This window comes from Notamacropus eugenii, chromosome 3, assembly GCF_028372415.1.
Source record: "Notamacropus eugenii isolate mMacEug1 chromosome 3, mMacEug1.pri_v2, whole genome shotgun sequence".
Taxonomy (NCBI): Eukaryota; Metazoa; Chordata; class Mammalia; order Diprotodontia; family Macropodidae; genus Notamacropus; species Notamacropus eugenii.
Genome location: NC_092874.1, coordinates 9,362,571 through 9,383,649, shown reverse-complemented (window position 1 = coordinate 9,383,649; position 21,079 = coordinate 9,362,571). Strand labels below are relative to the sequence as shown.

The window sequence follows — 21,079 nt, the reverse complement described above, 5'->3', positions numbered from 1 at the left end:
TTTCTAGTACAGTGGCACCTAATATTCCTGAAAGGAAGAGGGTAGAAAAACTCAAGTCAACACTGAGATGGAGAAAGGGGAATTTCAAGGCTAACAGACAACAAACTTTCTTGAGATGAACACTTTCCAATCCATGGGAATAATAGATGTAGGAATTACTTACCCCACACCAGAGTATGAGTAGTGAGAATCTGAGTTTAAGTGAGTGGCATTTCATAAGAATTCGTGATGAGAATTTATACACACACGGTCACACACACACACACACACATAAACACACATACATGCACATTTTTAGTGCTTTGAAAGATGGATGACTTCACTACAAACAGGTCGTTAGTTCTTTGCTCTTTTGAGGAATCAGCCAGTTTCAGGGAACTTAGGTAGAAGTGGTCTTCTTATCTGATCCTTCAGGTCTGCATTATAGTTATAATAACATATTGGCCATAGAGGCCAGTCACCACCCTAGCTCAGGCCTTGGCTCATCATCTCTCACCTGGACTACCATGGTAACGTCCTAATTTGTCCATCCTTCATGGGTCTTCATAGGGCTACCTGAAGCCGAGATCTGCCCATATCCCTGCCCTGCTCTATGAGGTCTGGGGATTACCTATCACCTCTCTAATCAAAGCAACCTGCCCTTGTCATTCAAATCCCTTTACCAGCTGACTTCTTCCCACCTTTTCAGGCTTATCATCCACTTTACTGTCCTCTCACAAAGGTCTTCTTTCTGTTCCTCAAACACACGATTCTGTCTCCCATCTCTGGAACCTTGCAGGGCTCTGCCCCATGCCTGGAGTGCTCCCCCCCCTCACCACCTCTCCCTCCAGAATCCCCTGCTGCTTTCAAAGTTCCCCTCCAATATTTGCTGCATTTGCTTGGGCCTCTGTCCTCATATTTATTTTGAATATATTTTCTAACCCTAACCCTGGCACATCGTAAGCACTGTATAAATTATCATTATTACTCTGTGTATATGTTCACCAAGCGTTTATCAGCATCTGCTGTATGACAGGCTCTTAAGGGTGAAAGGGGGTGGTCCCTGCCATCCCAGAGCTCATAGTCCATCAGTGAGTACATCATAAAAGCAACCATGTATGGACAAAATCTGGACAGTTGGATTGGGGATAATCTTGGAGGGGAGGGTCTAAGATGAAGGAAAGCTGGGAAAAGAGCCTTGTAGGAGCTGGGCCTTTAGCTGAGGTTGTAGGGAAGGAACCTGAGAAGTCAGGGGTCAGAGATGAGGAGGGAGAGGCTCAAAGCCTCCAGTCTCTGCCACCCTGAAGGTCTCCTCTGGGGAGGCCAGCAGAGGCTTGGGGGAAGGTGGACCTTGAACTGACACTCAGCGGGGGCACCAAGGAAAGATGATCATTTCCCTTCACTCAGAATGAGGCTTCCCGAGGGACTGACTGTGTGATTTTGTCTTAGCACCTTTGGTGCCTGGAACATAGTAGGCATTGAGAAGATGCCAGGAAGACATTTGCGACCCTGGGCTAGTCATTGCTCTCTGTGGGCCCTTGTTTCTTCATCTGTAAAGGGAGAGGGTTTGAATGGATGCCTTTGAATGTATGAGTCTGAGCTCTGAGTCTCCTGTTTATTTACTCCACCTCACTTTTTCTGTTCAACGATATGATTATGTTGGTATACCAAGCATAAAGATGATAATTTGTAAACAGAATTTGCGCTGATATAGCCTCAGTGTGATCCCCCTTCAGGCATCCCTTTCTCTATGGGCAAAGGTCCAACCAGACCCTGTTATGGCCACAGAGAAATCTGTGCACCTTAGCCAAGTTTGGGACAATGGGGTTTTGTGTTCTTTGAGATCCAAATGCTGCAGGTTATTCCAAGCAGAATTCTGTTCATTGATGTCTTAAAAGTCCAACCAATGATAACATCTTGATCTGAAGAGACCTTGGGGATGTACTTGATGAGACGTCTGGCTTCCTGGGAGGCCTCTGTTGTCCCAAAGAAAGCTCTTGAATAAGGTTGCCCTCTGATATCCCTTAAGGCATTTGATAAGCTTTCTTGCAAAGGCAGCCTATTTATTTATCTAGTACCCAAATGTTTACAGGGAAGAAACTTTTGTTCTCCTGACAATGAAACATCTCACTTTCTTCAGGTGTTAGGGAAGGTCTGGGCCAGGGCTTCACTGATAGCCAAGGGTCCCATGAACCAGGATGGGAAAAACCCCCACATTTCTATTTTCAGTAACATTAGATTTCCATTGTAATCCTCTTTGTTTGATTTTACACATTTAGAAACATGATGCTGAGAAGAGGCCCATAGGCCTTGCCAGGGACCTTCAACAAACAGAAGATGGAGGACCCCTGGTTCAGAGCTCCAAGAGGCTCTGGATGGAATTTCCCCCATCCCCCTCATTTTGTAGGCATCAATGACCATTTAATCTAATCTGGATGTATTCTCTTTCCCCCTGTAGTGCAGTGAGCACGACATGGAGTTTGGGACGGAATGCTTACATTTGGCTCTAAAATATTGCCAAACAAAGGCCAAGCTGGTGGAAGGCCCTCCTGATCTGTGGAAGGTAAGAAGGAAAGCCCCTACTTTGTTCTGGCTGTAGACAGAAGGATCCGAGACTTTGAAAAGCCCCTTAGTAATAGAAGCTGGAGATGGGGAAGGGCTTCTCTTATCCAAGTCCCACATTTTCTAATGGACAACACTCAGGACTAGAGAGCTTGGGTGACTCACTCCAAATGAGCAACTAGGAAGTACCAGAACCAGGTCTGAGCTCAGGGCCTTTGACTCCTCATCAACTGAATGGAATAGAAAAGCATTTATTAAGTACTTACTGTGTGCCAAACACTATTACATGCTAGGGATACAAGCAGGAAATAAAGAGGGTGTATGCTCTTAAGGAGATCACATTCCAGCTGGGGGAGCAAACACGTATGTGAGGGAACGCAGTCATGTTTAGTCCCTGGCAGATGGAAAGGAAAGCTGGTACCAAGGAGACTAATGCGGTGGATGGTGATGCCCAGCATCTGGGTGAATAATGGCGCCTCCTTAGAGGAGAGCTGGGGGGTGAGCCCCGGGCTGCTCCCAACAGAGACCAGCAGGAGGCACTCCTCGGAGGGTGCACAGTAGGTCTACTGCTGCAGGGAACAGGGTGGTGGGGTAGTGACAAGACTGCTTGTTTCCTTTCTTCTTCTCCTCTCCCTTCCCTCCTGTCAGAGATCTCCCCACTCACTTTACTGATGAAGAACCTGAGGCCCTGGTGGTCAGGTAGTCAGTGGTAGAGCTGAGATTCAAACCCAGGTCCTGCCGTTTACAAAGCACTGTAAGCTTTACAAAATGCTTACCCTGTTATCTCATTGGATCTGAGTCAGGCACTCTAGGTGTTAGCATCTTCATTTTTACAATTTATTAGTGAGTGTTGATGATGTACTGGCTAAATAACTTGGCGGTATTATCTCATTGGATCCTCAGAACAACCCTGGGAAGTAGGTGCTATTATTATCCCCATCTTACTGATGAGGAACGGGGAGAAACACAGGTTAAGTGACTTGCCCAGGGTCATACAGCTAGTAAGAATCTGAGACTGAATTTGAATTCAGATCTTCCTGACTTTAAACCCAACTTTCTATCCCCTGAGTTAATCCAGCTGTTTGAAGACCCTAAAAAAAATGTGCTAAAAATTGTGATGGCCATTACAAAAGTGGCAGCATATTTGGAATAAGTGAACAGCATCTTCAAGGTGACTACTGAGACCATTTGATTTAAGACACACATGGCCACTAAGTGGTGGGGGCAGGTAGCTTCCCATAGATGGCTGCAGATTGCTTGAGTATTTCAAGAATGCCAGTAGGTTCCTCTGATGCTGGTCCCTTTGATGTGGCCTGATGAGATCCAACTCCTGGCTCAGGCTCAGCAGGGTAGAGCCAAGTTAGAGTGTGCCTAGGTCTGAGTCTGTGCTTGGCTTGTGTCACTGTATGGGAACAGATCTCTCTCCCTTCTTCTCCCTCTTTTCTATTCTCTGTTCTTTCTTTTCTCTCTCTCTCTCTCTCTCTCTCTCTCTCTCTCTGTCCCTCTCTTTGTCTCTCTCTCTCCATCTCTCCCTCTCTATCCCTCCCCTCCCTCCCTCTTCTTTATGACTCCCTTTTTCCTATCCCCTCTTCTCTCCTTCTCTCTCTTCTACTCTCTCTCTGTGTCTCTCTCTCAGCCTCACTTCCTTCCTCTTCCTCTCCCCTTTTTCCCATCCGCTCTTCTCTCCTTTTCTATCCATTCTTCATCCTCCTTCCCTCCCTTTCTCATCCCCTCTTTTTTCCCCTCCCTCTTTTTCCAATCTTCTCTCCCCATTTCTCTTTCTCTTTCTCTTACTCTGTCTCTATGCACACACATGTACATGTACACACATATGTATATATATATACATATATATGTATATAGTCAGCAGGGTAGGAATAAAGCAAGAGCATTGTAAGGTAGATTGTAGTGAGTGAGAGACAGCAAGCAGCCAGCCTGCTGGAGCCTGGAGATCTGGGGGCTCTGCAGAGGGAGGGTCTGTCAGGAATAGGGGTGAGACTGGCATGCTCTCACATGCACACAATGTCAGACGCAAAATCTATCACACACGTACTTGTTGGAACACCAGCGGACATGGTGTGTACTTTTATGTCAAATATGCAATGAAGTACAGCTTTAAAAACAGGCTTCTGTTTTGTGTATGAAAATTCTTTTCATTTTAATGTTATATTGATGCTCCTTTTCCCTCTTGCTGTGACTTCCCCCTTCCAGCTGCCCCTCCTTACTCCAATCCTCGGACCCTTTCCTTGGGACTAGAAAGGTAGTATGCAACCTGCTCCATTGCAGGCATTCATTTTGTAGTTAGGTTCAAGAAATGGGAAATGAGGAGGCCTGCAGGTTACATCATTTTCACTTCTTGATTTTTTTGGGGGGTGGTGGTGGAGTGGAGAGGGTTCTAGAAGCATCTTTGAATAGAGATGGAACTCAACAAATATGCACAGTAGCCACTCAGATATTTCTTTCATATCATTTTTTTTCCAGCCTTGGACACGTATGGTCACTCTGGTCTGAATTAGGGCTTGCTGGAGTCTCTGACCAGTCTAGCAGCTGTTATTTCTATCTCTTGCTAACTGGACTACATGTTAGGAGATGTGGTTTGGCTGTTTGATTGTAGATTATCCCCAGATAGAACCGATGAATGCTCCGTAATACCAGGGAGAACACTGGCTGGGATGTCATGCTGTCACCTTGGGTGAGTCCCAGCCTCTCAAGGCACCTGTGAAGTCAAGAGTTGGACTAGATCAACCTGAAATTCCTGCCAGCTTTAAAATTCCATGTACTAAAAAACCAGTTTCTGAAATAGGATATAGTCTTGGTAACTAAACTAGGTAGAGTCAAGAAGGAGGAAGAAAACTATAGACCAGTTTCGCTGATGAATATTGATGCAGAAATCATAAATAAAACATTAGCAAGGAGAGTACAGCAACATATCACAAAGATATTACACTGTGGCCAGTCTGGATTTATTCCAGGATTACAAGGCTAGTTCAATAACCAGAAAATTATAGGCATAAATGACCATGTTGATAACAAAAAAAAAATCTAAAAATAATAGGATTATTTGAATAGATGCAGAAAAAGAGCTTTTGACAAAAATATGAAAGGGAGTTTTGACTGGTTATTGTGCATATTGGTTGAGTTCCGTTTGTATCAAAGGTGCTTCTAGAACCCTCTCTACTCCCTCTTAAAAACATCAAGGAGTGAAAATGATCTAACCTGCTTTCCTGTTAAAAACACTAGAAAGCATAGGAATAAATGGAACTTTCTTTTAAATGCTAAGTAATTGTGATTTAAAACCAAGAGCCAGCATTATCTGTAGTGTGGATAAGCTAGAAATCTTTCCAGTCAGATCCTTATCACCACTACTTTTCAGGATTGTTCTAGAAATGCTAGCTATAGCGACCCGATGAGAAATTGAAGGAATGAGCAAAGGCAAAAGGAAACAATTATCCTTTTCACAAATAACTTAATGACTTCCTTAGAGAACTCTGGAGTCAACTAAAAAACTAATTGAAATGTTTTACTTCAGCAAGGTGGTGGGATATAAAAGAAACCTTCCTATATCATTTGCATTTCTGTGTGTTTCCAACAAAATTCCAGCAGAATGAGATAGAGAAATTTCATTTAAAGTAACTATAGTTGGTATATAATCTTTGGGATTATGCCTACTAAGGAACACACACAAGAACTACATGAACACAATTACAAAACACTTCACAGAAATCAAGGTAGATCTAAATAATTAGAGAAATATCCATTGTTCTTAGGTAGGCCAAACCAGTATAATCAGAATAACAAATTAATTTACTTATTCATTGCCAAACCTAAGAATTACTTTGTAGAACTAGAAAACAAATAATAATGTTTCTCATCTGGAGAAGCAAAAGGTCAAGAATATCAAGAGAATTAGGGAAAGAAATGAGAAGGAAGGGGTCAATAGTTATAAGAAAAATGCTCTAAATCACTAATAATTAGAGAAATGCAAATTAAAACAACCCCGAAGTACCACTTCTTTTCTGTTTCCATGGCTAAGATGACAACTAAAGGAAAATGAAAAATATTGGAGAGGCTGTGGAAAAGCAGGTCCATTAAATGTTCAGTTGGTAGAGCTGCGAGTTGGTCTCATCATACTAAAAAGTAATTTCTAACTGTGCCCAGATGGCTATTCAGCTGTGCATACCCTTTGACCCAGTGCTCCTGCTGCTAGGTTGATAATCCAAAGAAATCAAAGAAAGAGAAAAGGGACCCATCTATACAAAAATGCGTTTAACAGACCTCTTTGAGTTGCAAAGACTTGGGAACTGAAGGGATACCCATCAGTTGGAAAATGGTTGAACAAGTGACGGTACATGAATGTGACAGAGTTGTTGTTTTACTTTCTTATTATTTTTTTAAATGTTGTTATGTTGTAAGAAATGATGAAAGGAATGGTTTTGAAAGACATCTGGGAGCGCTTATATGAGCTGATGTAAAGTATAGCAAGTAGAACCGGGAGAACACAGTACACAGAAACAGCAATACTGTAAAGATTGTGCTCATCCTTCCTTGCTGAAGAAGACCATGCCATCAGAGCAATGATGACATGACTTGCCCTTGACTTTATTTTGAGTGAGGGAGGGCTGTGCAGGCCACCAGCTATCTGAATCCAGTGACCAGATATTCCTCAGGATGACTGGAGACAACCCAGGATGCACTGGGACACCTTGGCCGCTTTAGGCAAAGGTCTTTACAGGTACTCACTTAAGGTGAGGTAACGCCCACTCACTGAATAAGCCTGTTTAAGAAGTAGTCAGGGCATGGCCCCTTTAATGAGGCTGAGAAAAAGAAAGACACCACCAAGAGTGAAAATCTTATTAATTCTCATTAATACAATGACCTCCCACAATTCCAAAGGACTCACGATGAAAGATGCTGCCCACCTCCTGATAGAATTAGTTGAAGAAAAGAACTTAAAAAAAGTAGAACTGGCCAAGTAGAAAGCTTCTTGTCACTTAAAGCTCAGTTCTGCCCTGTAAGAAGGAGTTTTCAGTCCATTTGGATAAGATGACAGGTAGTAGGACCACATCATCCAATATGCCCTTATCAAGCACCTACTATGTGCCAAGCACTTTCCTAAGAACAGAAAATACAAAGAAGGGGAAAAATAGAGCTTTACCTCAAGTTACTCACATTCTGATGGGGAATCAACATGTATCAATTCTGGACATAAAAAAAATGATTACATTGTTTGTAGATTTGTGAGCTAGTTCAACAGTTCTAGAGAAACAGTTGTAACTACACCCAAAGAGCGACAAAAGTGTGCATACCCTCTGATTCAGCAATACCACTACTAGGTCTGTATCGCAAAGAGATCCAAAAAAAAAGGGAAAATGACCTATTTGTACAAAAATACTGATAGCAGCTCTTTTCTCTTGGGGCCAAGAATTGGAAATTGAGGCTGGGGAATGGCTGAACAAGTTGTGGTGTATGGTTGTGACGGAGGACTATTGTGCTGTAAGCAATGAAAAACAGGATGATTTCAGAAGAATGAAACCAAACTTGGGAAGACTTCTATGAACTGATGGAAAGTAAAGTAAGCAGAATCTGAACACCGTGTACAGTAACAGTAACATCTGTGAATGGCTACTGTTCTCGGCAGTGCAGTGACCCCACACAATTCCACAGGACACATGATGAAGAATGCTCTCCGTCTCCAGAGAGAGTCTCACCTGATGAACTCTGAATACAGACTGAAGCATCCTTTTGGAAAAGAAATATTGTATGTTTTTTGTCTTTTCTTTTGCATCTTGGCTAACATGAAAATATGTTTTGCATCACCTCACATATATAATCAAAATAAAATTGCTTTCTCAACAGGAGAAAGAAGCAGGAAGGAAGGAGATAAATTGGAACTCAAAATGAAAGAAATATGATTATTAATTTTTTACATGTAATTGGGAAATATTTAATTAATTAAATAAGAATAATTAAATTTTTTTCCTCCTTAAAACCCCTCTACCATTTGTCATGTGGGATGGTTCTTGGGGAGAGGAAAAGGTATGTGGTGATGTAAGAAGCAGAGAATATCAATAAAAATTATTTTAAAAAACCCCAATCTAATGAAAGGACAACATAGGCATCTCTAGGTATGTGCATATTATTGTATAAGTAGTGTAAGTGAAAGGTCATCTTAGAGGGGGATAATTGGGAAAGGCTAGTGTGTGATCTGACCTCAGTCCTGAAGGATGCCAGGGAAGACAAGAGGCAGAAGGAAGGAGGGAGGGAGATGAGTCTCAGTGAAAAGGAAGAATTAAGAGATAGAGCCTCATAGGTGAGGACTGAGAAGAAGGCAGGAAAGCTGGATTACAAGAGTCTGCTTCAGTCTACATTCAGAGTTCGTCTGTTCTCTCTCTTGAGGTAGAGAACATTTTTCAAAAATTGAAACTTAGAAGTTAAAAAAAAGATTGTTAAATTCTTTTTACATGTAATTGGGAAATATTTAATTAAACAAATAAAATAATTTTTTTCTTCTCTAAAACCCCTCCACTATTTGTCATATGGGATGGTTCCTGGGGAGAGGGAAAAGTATAGGGTGATGTAAGAAACAGAAAATATTCATAAAAAATACTTTTAAAAAACCCTGACTGTAGACCTGGCACTGTATTTACTTAACTGCCCCAATATGTGTGTGTCTGTCTATCTGTCTATCTCTCTTTCTGTCTACAATATACATATATAATATGTATTTAATGTATGTGTATACACACAGACACACTAAATGTATTCATATATGTCATACAGCATGTAGTACGAGGCAGGTAGGTGATGCATTGGATAGTGTGTTGGGTTTGAAGTCCAGAAGACCTGAGCTCAAATTCAGATTCAAACATTTACTAGTAATGTGACCCTGGGCAAATGACTTAACTTGCCCCCCTCTCAGTTTCCCCATCTATAAAATGAGGATAGTAATAGCACCTGCCTCCCAGGGTTGCAAGGATAAAATGAAATAATATTTGTGAAGTGCTTTGCAACCTTCCAAGCACTACAGAAATGCTAGATGCGTAGAACGTTGGAGTCAGGGAGAGCTGGTTCAGATTCTGCCTTTGAAATTTACTAGCTATGTGACTGTGGATAAGTCATTTCACCTCGCTGAGACTCAGGTAACTCTCTAAGACTATAAAGGCACAGGTGGATTGAAATCTGTTTTGATGGGGGAAGTTTCCATTTTTACAAAATCACAGGTCCTTGTTAATATGTTCATTTGGTGATTTATGTATTTTATTCATTTTTAATATCTAGAAGCATAGACATTATATTTGATGCTTTTTGTGGGAACAAGTAATTTCAGTTTCACAACTGGCATTGTTTTTAGACTTTTGGTATGATTTATTTTAATTAACCAACATATGGATGTTGAGAAGGGTAATTAAGGAATCCAACAGTACTTTTCATACAGGATTTTTAATAAAAATCAAAGAAGATTTAATCTGTGTATGGTAGGCATGTAAAAGTTTATAGGCCAGAATCTAGAGAAGAAAAGCAATTTAGCTGTCTTTCTTGTTTATATCATTAATTATCTAACGTGAAAGGAGAAAATAGCCTTAGGGAAAGGAGCCAATCTCCTGCTCTAAAGACTGACTTCAGCTAATGTCAAATTGAACACTGAGACTCACTTTTATAGTCACAATATAAGGCTTCTATTGAATACTCAGCACTGTTTTTAAAGAGCTCTTTTTATTTTATAATAGTAAAGTAATTTTAATGATAGGAATTTTATTCTCTACAGCTGACTGAATGACCTAAAGATTGGTTATTTATGATCCAAGGTCACTTTGGAAGGAGGCTTCAAATGGAGTTCCTGAGGGATCTTTCCTCCACTGTTTTTGTGTGTGAGTGTGTGTGTGTGTGTGTGTGTGTGTGTGTGTGTGTACTATCTATCTGCATCTACTCCTCTCTTCCAGTTCTCTGTCTTATCTGATCATTTCTTCTCAGACTCCTTTGCTGGATTCACATCCAGATCATGATGGTGGGTGTCCCATAGGGGCTCTGTCTTTTCCTCCTCTATATTGTTTCACTTGGGGATCTCATCAGCATTCATGCATTCACCTATCATCCCTGTACTAATGATTCAAATCTACATATCCAATCTATTTATCCAGAGCTTGCTCTTTGTTGACTTCCCATCTTGCATCTCCAGCTGCCTATTAGACATCTGGAACAGGACGCTTCATTGTTATTCAGTCATGCCAATTGTGTTTGACTTTCTATGACCCCATTTGACAGACTGATTAAATTGAGTCTTACTTTAGCTACTTATGGTTGTAACCCTGTCCAAGTCACTTGATGCCCTCAGTCTCAGTTTCCTCATCTGTAAAATGGGGACAATAATAGTACCTCCCTCCCAAGGTAGTGAGGATACAATGAGATAATATTTGTAAAGTGCTTTGTAAACCTTTGAGTGCTCCGTAAATGTCAACTGTTGTGACTGTTCCAGCTTGGGGGATGTATAGCAACGACCTTGGGAGAACTGGGACCTTCCTTGTATGCACTGTAGGTAACCATGGAGAAGTTGTAACCAAAGCTTTGATATTGTGGTAGACGTCTTGCTGGGGTCCACGCTTGTTTCCCCTAGGCCACATTTTTGGAATGCCTGTGAACCTCAGGGTTTCCAAGCTTTGTGATTCTGACTTGGGTGTTCGTGGGTGCATTCTCTCCAGGCTGAAATTCTCCTTCATATGGGATCGACAGTTAAGAACATTTCATTCCAATGAAGTAAACACTCTGGTGACTTCTGTGATGCTTCCACTGCTTGTCATCAGAACTTGCTTTTGGATGATGATACCCCAACATGGCCTTCTGAATGCTGGCCTAATGAGTGCTAAACTCATTTTCCAGGGTTTGTGGAAAACATTTAGAAAAGCATGCTCTTATTAATAAACCTTTTGTGACTGCTGCCATATAAATTCTCTGAATGTCCAAAGACTTGGAACACACTCTTCAAACTCTTTTTAGCAGAATTCAGAAATAATTTTTCACACGTATTGGCAGTGGTATTTATTATATAACTCAAGCATTGATATTATCATTGGTTTCTAGCCCTTCTGGTATCAAGAATGTGCTCTGGGGCATTGTTCTATTGTTCCTACATTCCTTCCTGCTCTGTGAAGTCTAATGAGGTTTTTCTTTCCTTTAGGTGACCTACAGACGAGATCTGTATGCTATGGAATCCATAATTAAAGGTATGTTTGTCCTTGTAACAGTCACTTCTTGGGTTTCCCAAATGGAGGCGAGGTCAGACTTCAACATGGAAGTTTTGATCTTGACTCCTACTGACAAGTCAATGTGCCAGCTGGCAACCAAGCTGGTCTTTGTTCTAGCCTGATTTATTGTTATTTGAAAAGAGCATGGTGAGCATGTTGGCTGTTCATAGTTCTTAAGTTTTAGAAGAAATATTTATGACTTTGGAAATACTCAGAATTATGGCACATTCACAAAAGGATAGACAGTTGAGAATGATCAAAACACACTAAATAGTCTTTAAATGAATTTTTCAGCTATTTCTTTGATCCTTTTGAATGGTGAGATATCAGCAAATAAAGCCCTCCATAGCCTCTTGTCAATACATGAGATGTTTTGCTTCCCCCATTTCCAGGGTGAGAGAACAGATGCTGCCCCATGAAGGGCTGGGCAGAAGAGACTTCTGAAATTCTCTTTAGCCCTAAACTTCTATCTGAATGTTGTGTTTTTGAGATCACATAAATGGTACGTTTCCTCTCTAGGTATTTCTTTTCCATTACTGGCATGCTGTGATGTAAAGAATGCTAGCCTTGGCATGAGATCTGGGTTTTATTTCCCACTCTGCCACTGAATTAATGTATGATCAGGGCAGACCAACTTAGCCTTGGTGGGTCTTACTCTCTCATGTCTAGGATGGGGGCTTTAGACTAAATGGCCTTCAAGGGCCTTTCTGGTGCCAACATTTGAAGATTCTTCTATTCTGAGGGCCATGTTTTAGGAAGAACAATGATAAGCTGTAGCGTAATCAGAGGAGAAAGTTGGAGAATCAGGGGCCTTAAGCCTGGGACGTACAAAGACCCAGAGGTTTCTATCCTGAAGAAGGAAGATTCTGGGGGAATGAAGAAGGGTCATCAGGGAGTCTGAAGGACTGACATGTGGAAGAAAGATTTAATTTTGTGTTGCTTGGCTTCAGAGGGCAGAACCAGGCATGATGGGAGGCAGCTCCATAGGGTCTGAGTGAGGAGAGATGTCAGGAAATCCTTTCACAAAGTGAGGCATTCCAGGGTGGAGTGGGCCACCTCTCCAAGTCCTGGAAGGCCCTCAGGCCAGGGGTCTTAGAGTGATAGGTATACTCTCAAAGCAAGTCCCTTTTGATGGGACTTGGACCAGATCCCTTCTAACTCTCAAATCCCACAATTTTATGATTATATTTAATTTATTTTATCTTTTATATCATAATTTAGACATAGACACCTAGGAAGATGACTTTAGTTAATTGATAAGTATTGCTTAAGTAATGCTTATGTGGCTAGCACTGTGCTAGGTGCTGGGGGCAGGGTACAAAAAAATTATGCCCATACCTAGAGCTTCTGCCCTTCAGGCCATAAGAAGGCCACTTGAGGAGGCCACTTAATCAATATCCCTACTTCAATTTACACCTTTGACTTTGGAGAAATTGAAGGCTTTTTCTTTTAAAGGAGTGAATGGCCCTTTCCAGGTTGGGTCCACTGTGGGGTGCTGAGAAAACCTACTTCTTTCCATTCACTAACATTTAACAAAGTCTAAAATGGATTTAGTGCCTTCTGTCTAGTCTGCTAACTTCTACCTTTAGTAAAGTCAACTCATGCATGATGACTGAAGGGTAGGTGAGCAAGAGAGAAATTATGTAACGTGTGGGAATCAGGCCTCCGTGTCCATTTCCATCCATTCCTAAACCATTGTCCTGGTCCTCTAGCCATCCTCCTTACCCCTTTTCACCAGCACCTTGGACAGTGCTTCTAGGATGCTGGAGGAGCTTCAGCCTTTAGCTGGGCACCTATCTGGCCCTTCCTGGTCATCTCCACACCATGTTGCCTACATTCTAGCTATAATCATGTTGCCCAGAGTCTAGCTGTCCTGTATAGCAGCTCCTCACTTCCCCTGGGCTTCCTAGCTCCCCTTTTTGTGTCCTCTTATCCTCTTAGAAGGTAAGTTCTCTGTAGGCAGGCACTGGCTTGCATCTTTTATTCCTATCTATTCGTACCCTCCCTCATCACAGTGCATGACATATAGTAAGTGTTTAATAAATGCTCTCTCTCTCTTTCCATCCTGTTTCCCCTTCTCCTCCCGTCCCATTAGAACGTTAGCCCCTTTTCATTCATTACTGTGCTTGGACTGGGCGTTTCACTGGGAAGCAACCTGAGAAATGAAATTTTCACTGAGTTGTAACAAGCTCCTGTCTGAGTATTTCATGGCATGACAGAGCCCTAGAAAGCTGTCAATTGGCTTGACATTTAGGGGCCTGAGCTTCATTCTGATGGTAGGAAACACGCTCTTGTATTTAACCTTTCCTTGGAGTTCACAACTAAATTCTTTCTCCATCAAGTATATTGAATTTCAAATCACCAAAGAGCTATAATTTGTGTTTCTCTCTCTGTGTGTAAACAGAACATCCATAGAATATAAATCAAAATGCTGACATATATTTACATGCTGGCCTGGCGATGTGGGCTGCAGGCATTACCCATGAGGCCTTGACTAAACAAAGATGTGGTTGGTTAAATTCTTTGCAGAAGGAAATGTAAAACTCATTTCATATCCTTCTGCTGTGATTTTAATATTCCTGGGAAGCAAGTCACCTGGCTTCTGGGCCCACTCCCTGTGAGGCTACTCTGTAGCTATGTTGGCAGGATAATTACTGTGGGTGGAAATGCCCATGTCTCCCCTTACCTTTCAGCAGCTGTAGGTATAGCTGGAGATCACTCACTGGGGGAAAAGCTTGTCCTCATACTAGTTTCAAATTCCACAGTGACCTTTCATGTTTGGAGAAAGTTATCCATCTGGTCTGATAGAAACAGCTGATTGAGATCAATGAGCCCCCGACATGCCTTCAAGGCTGGCACCCAGGTTTGGCATGCTGTGACATTCACTTGGCAGCACCAGGAGACTCCAGTATTGTTCGTCCTTCTCAGGCTGACAGCTTGAAGGCCTGCCAACCTCTGCTGAACAGGACCCAGAGAGTCCTCCCTCCCCCTCACTGTCAGGGTAGTAGAAATAATCCATGGGCATGCTGCCAGATGCTGCCAGGGAGGGACTTGAATGGAGGCCATTGAGGAGGCCAGGAATTTCTTAATAAACATAAAAATGCATTAAGGTACATAACAGTTGAAGCACTGGGAAGTTTGGAGCTATACATTCCCAGGTCCCTGGATTTGTTTGTCTGGGCCCCAGAAAGCTGAGCCAGGAATAAGGTGGTTGGGATGGAACATAATTGGGAGGGAAAGGAGGCCTGGGGTTTCTGTTAGGACAAGATCCTGGAGGCAAGAACTTTGCCCAAGGGGAATGGACTGCCTCAGGGGCTTATATCCCTTTGCTGGGTCTCTCCAAATAGAAGCAGGGTAGTACTAAAAGCTCATAATAGCTATTAGTGCTGTGATCCTTACTATATGCCAAGCAGTGTTCCAATCACTTCACAATGATCATCTCATTTGGTCCTCAAAACAGCCCTGAGGGGTAGGTGCTCTCATTATCCTCATTTTGCAGATGGGGAAACTGAGGTGAAAAAGGTGAAGTGACCCAGCCAGGGTCACCCAGCTAGGAAGTGATAGCCTCTTGTTCAGGTATAGGTAGCTAAGTAGGTAGGTGGGTGGATGGTGGCTAGATAGAGAGCTGGATAGAAGATTGATTAAGTAGTTACTGTGTGAGCTCCTTGACAGCAAGGGCTATATTTATATTTCTCTGGATCATTGATGCCTAGCACATAGTAGGCACTTAATAAATGCTTGTCTGATTATATGCCAGGAGCAGAGCCATGGCTTGTCTGTTTGGTCTCTGAGGTCCATTTGGGCACCAGGATTCTGGGATCTACTTTTCCTCCTGTTGAGCTAGTGCATATTTCTAAATTTTGTAGCCTAGCAACATGTGAGAGGAAAAGGAATCTTGACAATTACTAAACTGCATCATATTTGATGCTGAATTCATTTTGTGTTTGCATTCCTAGCACCTACTGTGGTACCTGACATACATATGGTGCCTAATAAAATCTTGGATGTTGATTAAGACATGTTTCCTGATCTCAAGCCTAAATGTACCTTCCTGCTTCTGGTTCTGCCCCGCCCCCCCAGCATGGCTGTGAGCTATTGGATTCTCTTATTCTTTGATCTGGGTGCTATTATTGGGATGCTGGGATCCTCAAAATACTGATTTTAGGCCCCAGATTCGATAATGGGGGATAGACTGCTGAGGACTTGCTTTTGGTGGGTTTTAGGCCACAACCCCTCTGAACTCCCCAGTGCTGCCAAGTTGGATGATGCTTCCTGAGCTGGCTGGGCCTGAGCGGCTTTTCTCCCAGGCCAGGAGGATGCTTCCTGGACATCTTTTTCTATTTTTTATTCTTCTGCCTTTGAGGATTAGACTAGGCTTCCTCTCCATGGAGTCTTCCTCGAATTCTCTGGCTAAAAGTGATGCTTCCTTCTCCAGTATCTTATGGTTCTACAACAAGCTCCTTCTGCTTGCCTCGATTCTACCTGATCTCTTACTCACTTAGGGACTTGTCAGCATTCTGACTTAATTATCGGCTTCTTGAGGTCGGGGGTGGAGCTGTGTTTCTGCTTTGTGACTCCCCAAATAGATTCTATATATATTATATACACATGTATAATATATACATACATACATACAACCACATGCATACAAACATATACATGCACACATAAACAGGTATATACAAACATGCACACATGCAAACATATACACATGTATACACATACACACATATGTTTTTAGAGGCTGAAGTGTGTATGATCTTGAGGCAGCAAGCTTGATGGATTCTATGCTGGATTGCAAGTCAACACAACCTGAGACGGAATCCTGACTCAGACTCTAACGAGCTGTGTGGCCTCGGGCAAATTACAGAACTGCTCTGTACCTCACTTTATTCTACTTTAAAATGGGTCTCGACACAGTCCTCACTCATAGGATTATTCTGAGGATGAGTTGAGATGATAAAGTACTTTGTACACTTAAAGTGTTACGAAAATGTCAGTAATAATAAGAATGTTTTTTGAATTGTGGTGAAGCATTGGTCAAGAAAACATCTCTAGTGTGCAAACATGCATTGACCATGTAGTATATGCCTTGTTCCAGGTCTGATGTCAGTCCCAATATCTACACAGGACCAGAACCCTTCAGGAATGAAATCATAATAATGGTGACTAAAAAGGGCTTTTTAAAAAACTGCGGGGAACATTCTTGCCTCCCCACCCCCCTCATTTAATTTACTGAATATAATCTCTCATTGGTCTGACACTATTATCAATCAATCAGCAGTTATTTCTGAAATTAATTTTTAAGTGAACAAAAGTCCATTTTCTCTCCTCCCTCACTGAGGGGAAAAAAAAGAAAAATAAAACTTTGGCAACAAACATACATAAGCACATGAAATAAAACTCCCTCAATGGTTTTGTTCCAAACATCTCCATGTTAGTCTGTGTCTGAACCTTGTCCCTTAGGTGGCGGGGGACTTTGATCATGGCTCCTCTGGAACTGGGCATGGCCGCTGCCTTGGTGCTTCCCGTCCCTCTCTCCCTCACTGCTCTACTCTCTTTCTTCTGATATTTGTTTATATTTGTATCTGTGTCCGGTATGAATCAGTTCTTGTATGTTGGCTCTTCCATAACACTTGGAGCTCCACTCAAACGAACACTAACATTTTAAAAAGTAATTGGGAAATATTAAAAAAAATATGATTTGGAGCTCCTTTGGAGCAGCTGCCATATTTTCCCCCTCTTTTTTTTTCTTTTTTTTGCATCCTCAGTGCTTAGCACAATGCTTAGCACACCTGGTAAATGCTGGTTAACTGGCCGACTGATGATATGCAGAGTAGAGAAGGAGCCAATAGGGCTGGATCAATGAGGGTGAGGAGGACAGAGAACATCAGCAGCCTGGAAAGCTGGGAAGGGGAACTTGACATGTCCCAGCCTCTTCCTGAGCTCCAGGCTCTGAGGCTGCTTAGCTAACTAAGCTTTTGGCTTTCCCTAGCCTTGAACTGCCTTTAGCAGACTGTGTGTGTCTAATAAATTGTGAATTTGTGTTATGAAGCATAGTGTATGCCTTATCTCCCTTATTCATACAGTTGCTGTCTGTATTGAAAAGAATTATGTATATACTTTGTCACAGGGGAGTAATTCACAGCATTAGAAATAAAATTTTCATATGTCAAAGTTTGTTAAAAAATATTCTTCATTAAATTTCCCTTTTCTGTTGGGACATTCATGGTGTGTGTGTGTGTGTGTGTGTGTGTGTGTGTGTGTGTGTGTGTGTGTGTTTTGCTTCATTCTAAGTTTCTCTGTGAATGAGATTCCAAATACAAATGCAAGCATTTCTCTGTGGAAGTGTTCATAAATTGGAGACACTAAGATAAAAACAGTGAGTCTAGAGTTTGATTAGATAAGTTTGTAAACAACCACTTAACAAAGAGGTATTGTCCTTTTTTTTGAACGAACTTGTCAAGCCCACCCAGGCCTGCTATGCGTGCTCAGACCTACCCTAACTCTGAAAGTGGTTGCAGATGCCAGTAGTAACATACTTTAACTAGATTTACATAAGCGATACAAACAGTCCCAAACCACACTTAATTTAATATGCTGACCATATCTTGGCAAAAGGATCAATATTCAGCTTTTTTTTTTATTATAAGAAGAAAAATCCTTACAAAATTTTCAAAAAAGATTTGCCTTTGTTTTCTTATACCACCATTCCTCCATCCTTTGGATGATTCCCTCTTTGCAACTCGATGAGTAGTATTTTAGAGTTTTCTTCTATTCTTTCTGGATTGTAACTTTAGAAAACTCAATGATTTTAAGCAATAAAAGAGATTAATGGATGCTTGTTTCTCCTATTTTGTGAAAATATGGAAGGTGGGATGCTTTCCCATTTAAAAGCAGTCAGTTTTGATTAGCCTGATGGACGTCATTGTTAATGGCTGAGAAAAGAGTCTGTGTCTTTGTCTGTTCATTAATAATTTTTGTTTATTGGATGTTTAAAGGTTCTATTATTTAATTTCACCAAAATATAAAGGCAGGGGATTTAGAAGTTAACATTCAGAAAAATCCTGTGGCCACCTTTCACTGTTAGACTTTTCTAGATTGTCAGCATGTTCAGATGCTTTTTAAAGGTGAAACCAAATGGTATTCTTACAGATTTTTTAAAACTCACGCTTTATACAATTTACACAATTGGTGGGCTTCCTTTAGGCATTACTAAGGTAGCTCAATTTGCTTCTGGATTTGTAGCCTCAACTCTATGAGTAAAATCCAATCACATGTGAATAAAATCCGTTCTGCATTGTTGGGAGCTAGGCATATTCAACAGATTAGAGTGTGCTGTCTTCAAGCATGTGAAGAAAATAATGCCTTTATTTCTTGAGTCACTTCCAACTATTTTTTATTTATTAAAAAAATTACTTTGGATCAGGTTGAAAAATGAAGGAAGCTGGCTCCAAGAAATACCACAGTCTGGATTTCTGGGTTCTCCTGGACATCTGTGCTCTACATGTGACTCTGGGACAGGTCTGGTCCCTCAGCGCTGGGCACTTACTTGGTGCCTTCCTTCCCCAGGCCTTTCCTTTACTCACACTGTATATTGACAATGTAAAGTGACACCGCCGATTTACGCACAGGCCTTAATTTTGGATGTTTCCTGACTTTGGTCTCCATGGCCTCGTTTTGTAGTTTTTCACATTTTATTAGCATGACTTATTGGTGCACAATACAGTGTTTGTTCTTTATCCCTTTGATGATAGTGCTGTCTAGTGTGTTCTGTGAGTCTGTCACAAAGTGGAAGGACATTTGCGTCAGACTTTAATTAGCAAGTGCAGGAGAGAGGCAGTGGGATTTAGAAGCAGTTTGATTAATTTGGATCCTCCTTTTAAGCCACTCATTGCAAAGAGAACTATTTGGCTGAAGACTCTGCAGTCGGTTTCACCTTTGGCTCTGGAGCCAGCCTGGTTATTGTCCTGGAAAAAAACCAAGAACTATTGGGGTTTTGGAGACCTGGGTTTGCCTTCCAATTCTGACATGGAACAGCTCTGTGTGTGTGTGAATTGGGTGTACTTGTGTATGGGCATCTTCTATCAGCCCATTGAGATGTGAGCTCCTGGACCATGGGGCCAGCTTGGCTGTTGGGCCTTCTCCTTGTATTCGAAGGGCGTAGTGATTGATTGTACCACACCCATAATTTCCTCAACTTTGTGATAGGAATAATACTTGTACATCATCACAGGGCTGTGATCCTGCGAAATGGGATCTCATGTTGTTACTGAATATCTTGCATGTTTTCCCTCCATTATTCTGTAGCAAGTCTAGCTGATGCGCCTCAGTAGCTATAAAGTTCCCAAAACAGAAAGAGATGGAGAGCTTACAGTTAAGACTCAGTAGCCTGTCATCCAGCAGCTCCTCCAAACTTTGGTGTAGGTAAGAAAAATAAAAACACACCATTTATGCTCAGAGGTAGAGAATGGAACTTGTAAATTTCTTGATGAGTCACTTTAGAAACTTGCCTTTCTCAGCTATTTGTTCCCCTGGAGAGTTGGTGGGGGGGCAGTGAGGACACAGACAGACCCAGTGGGAGACAGAGACAGAGAGATGAAGTAAGAGAGACATAGATGAAAGACAGAGACACACGCATAGAAACAGAGGGAGACAGAGACAGAGAGATAGATGATCACACATTATGAAAGGTTAAAAAGAAAATAAGGCATTATAAATTTGGAAAACAGTAATATTGGGACAGGTACAAACTTGTGCAGGAGACAAGATGGCACATATCTATCTGCTTTTTGCTCTGACTTTCTGAGTACAGGAAAGCTCATCCTCCATACAGTGACTCATTTAAAATATGTAGTTAAGATCTGATCGTAGAAAACATCCTCAAGTCCTAGTGCCCTTGGGGCAAAAATGCTTGAGCCTTCTAGTTGCAACGTGCAGATTCCCGGATCTCCCTGCTGTCTCCATCAAACTCTCTGACCCTTGATTTCCAGTCCAGGCAGCACAAACATCCATTTTGCTCACAAATCTGAACATTTTTGTTTGGCTGCCTGGCAGTTGTCTGTCTGTCATGTATTGGTCTCTTTTCCCTGTCTGTCTTCTCTTGTCTTCCCCAGCTTGTTTTGTCTTTCAAACTGCTCAGGGCACACTGGGTCTCTTTGTATGGCTGGGTCTAAGCCAGATGCCCCTAAGATCAAAAATGGTGTCTCTAGCTGCTTTTTCTTCTTATTTTCTGAATGTGGATTTTAAGTGTCTCTTGTTAGACAGAAAATTAGCACTGGCTTTAAGACAATGACTTA

At 41.7% G+C, this 21,079-nt stretch overlaps 1 protein-coding gene across 3 annotated transcripts in view; it reads left to right on the top strand.

The window, feature by feature from the left end:
• The window catches only part of CRPPA (CDP-L-ribitol pyrophosphorylase A), a 278,128-nt gene that overhangs the window by 52,880 nt on the left and 204,169 nt on the right, over positions 1–21,079 (top strand). For all 3 annotated transcript variants that reach the window (XM_072650821.1, XM_072650823.1, XM_072650822.1), the window contains exons 4-5: positions 2,438–2,542; positions 11,714–11,759. In XM_072650821.1, the coding sequence (XP_072506922.1) occupies positions 2,438–2,542; positions 11,714–11,759 (151 nt within the window). The remainder of the gene's footprint in view (positions 1–2,437; positions 2,543–11,713; positions 11,760–21,079) is intronic.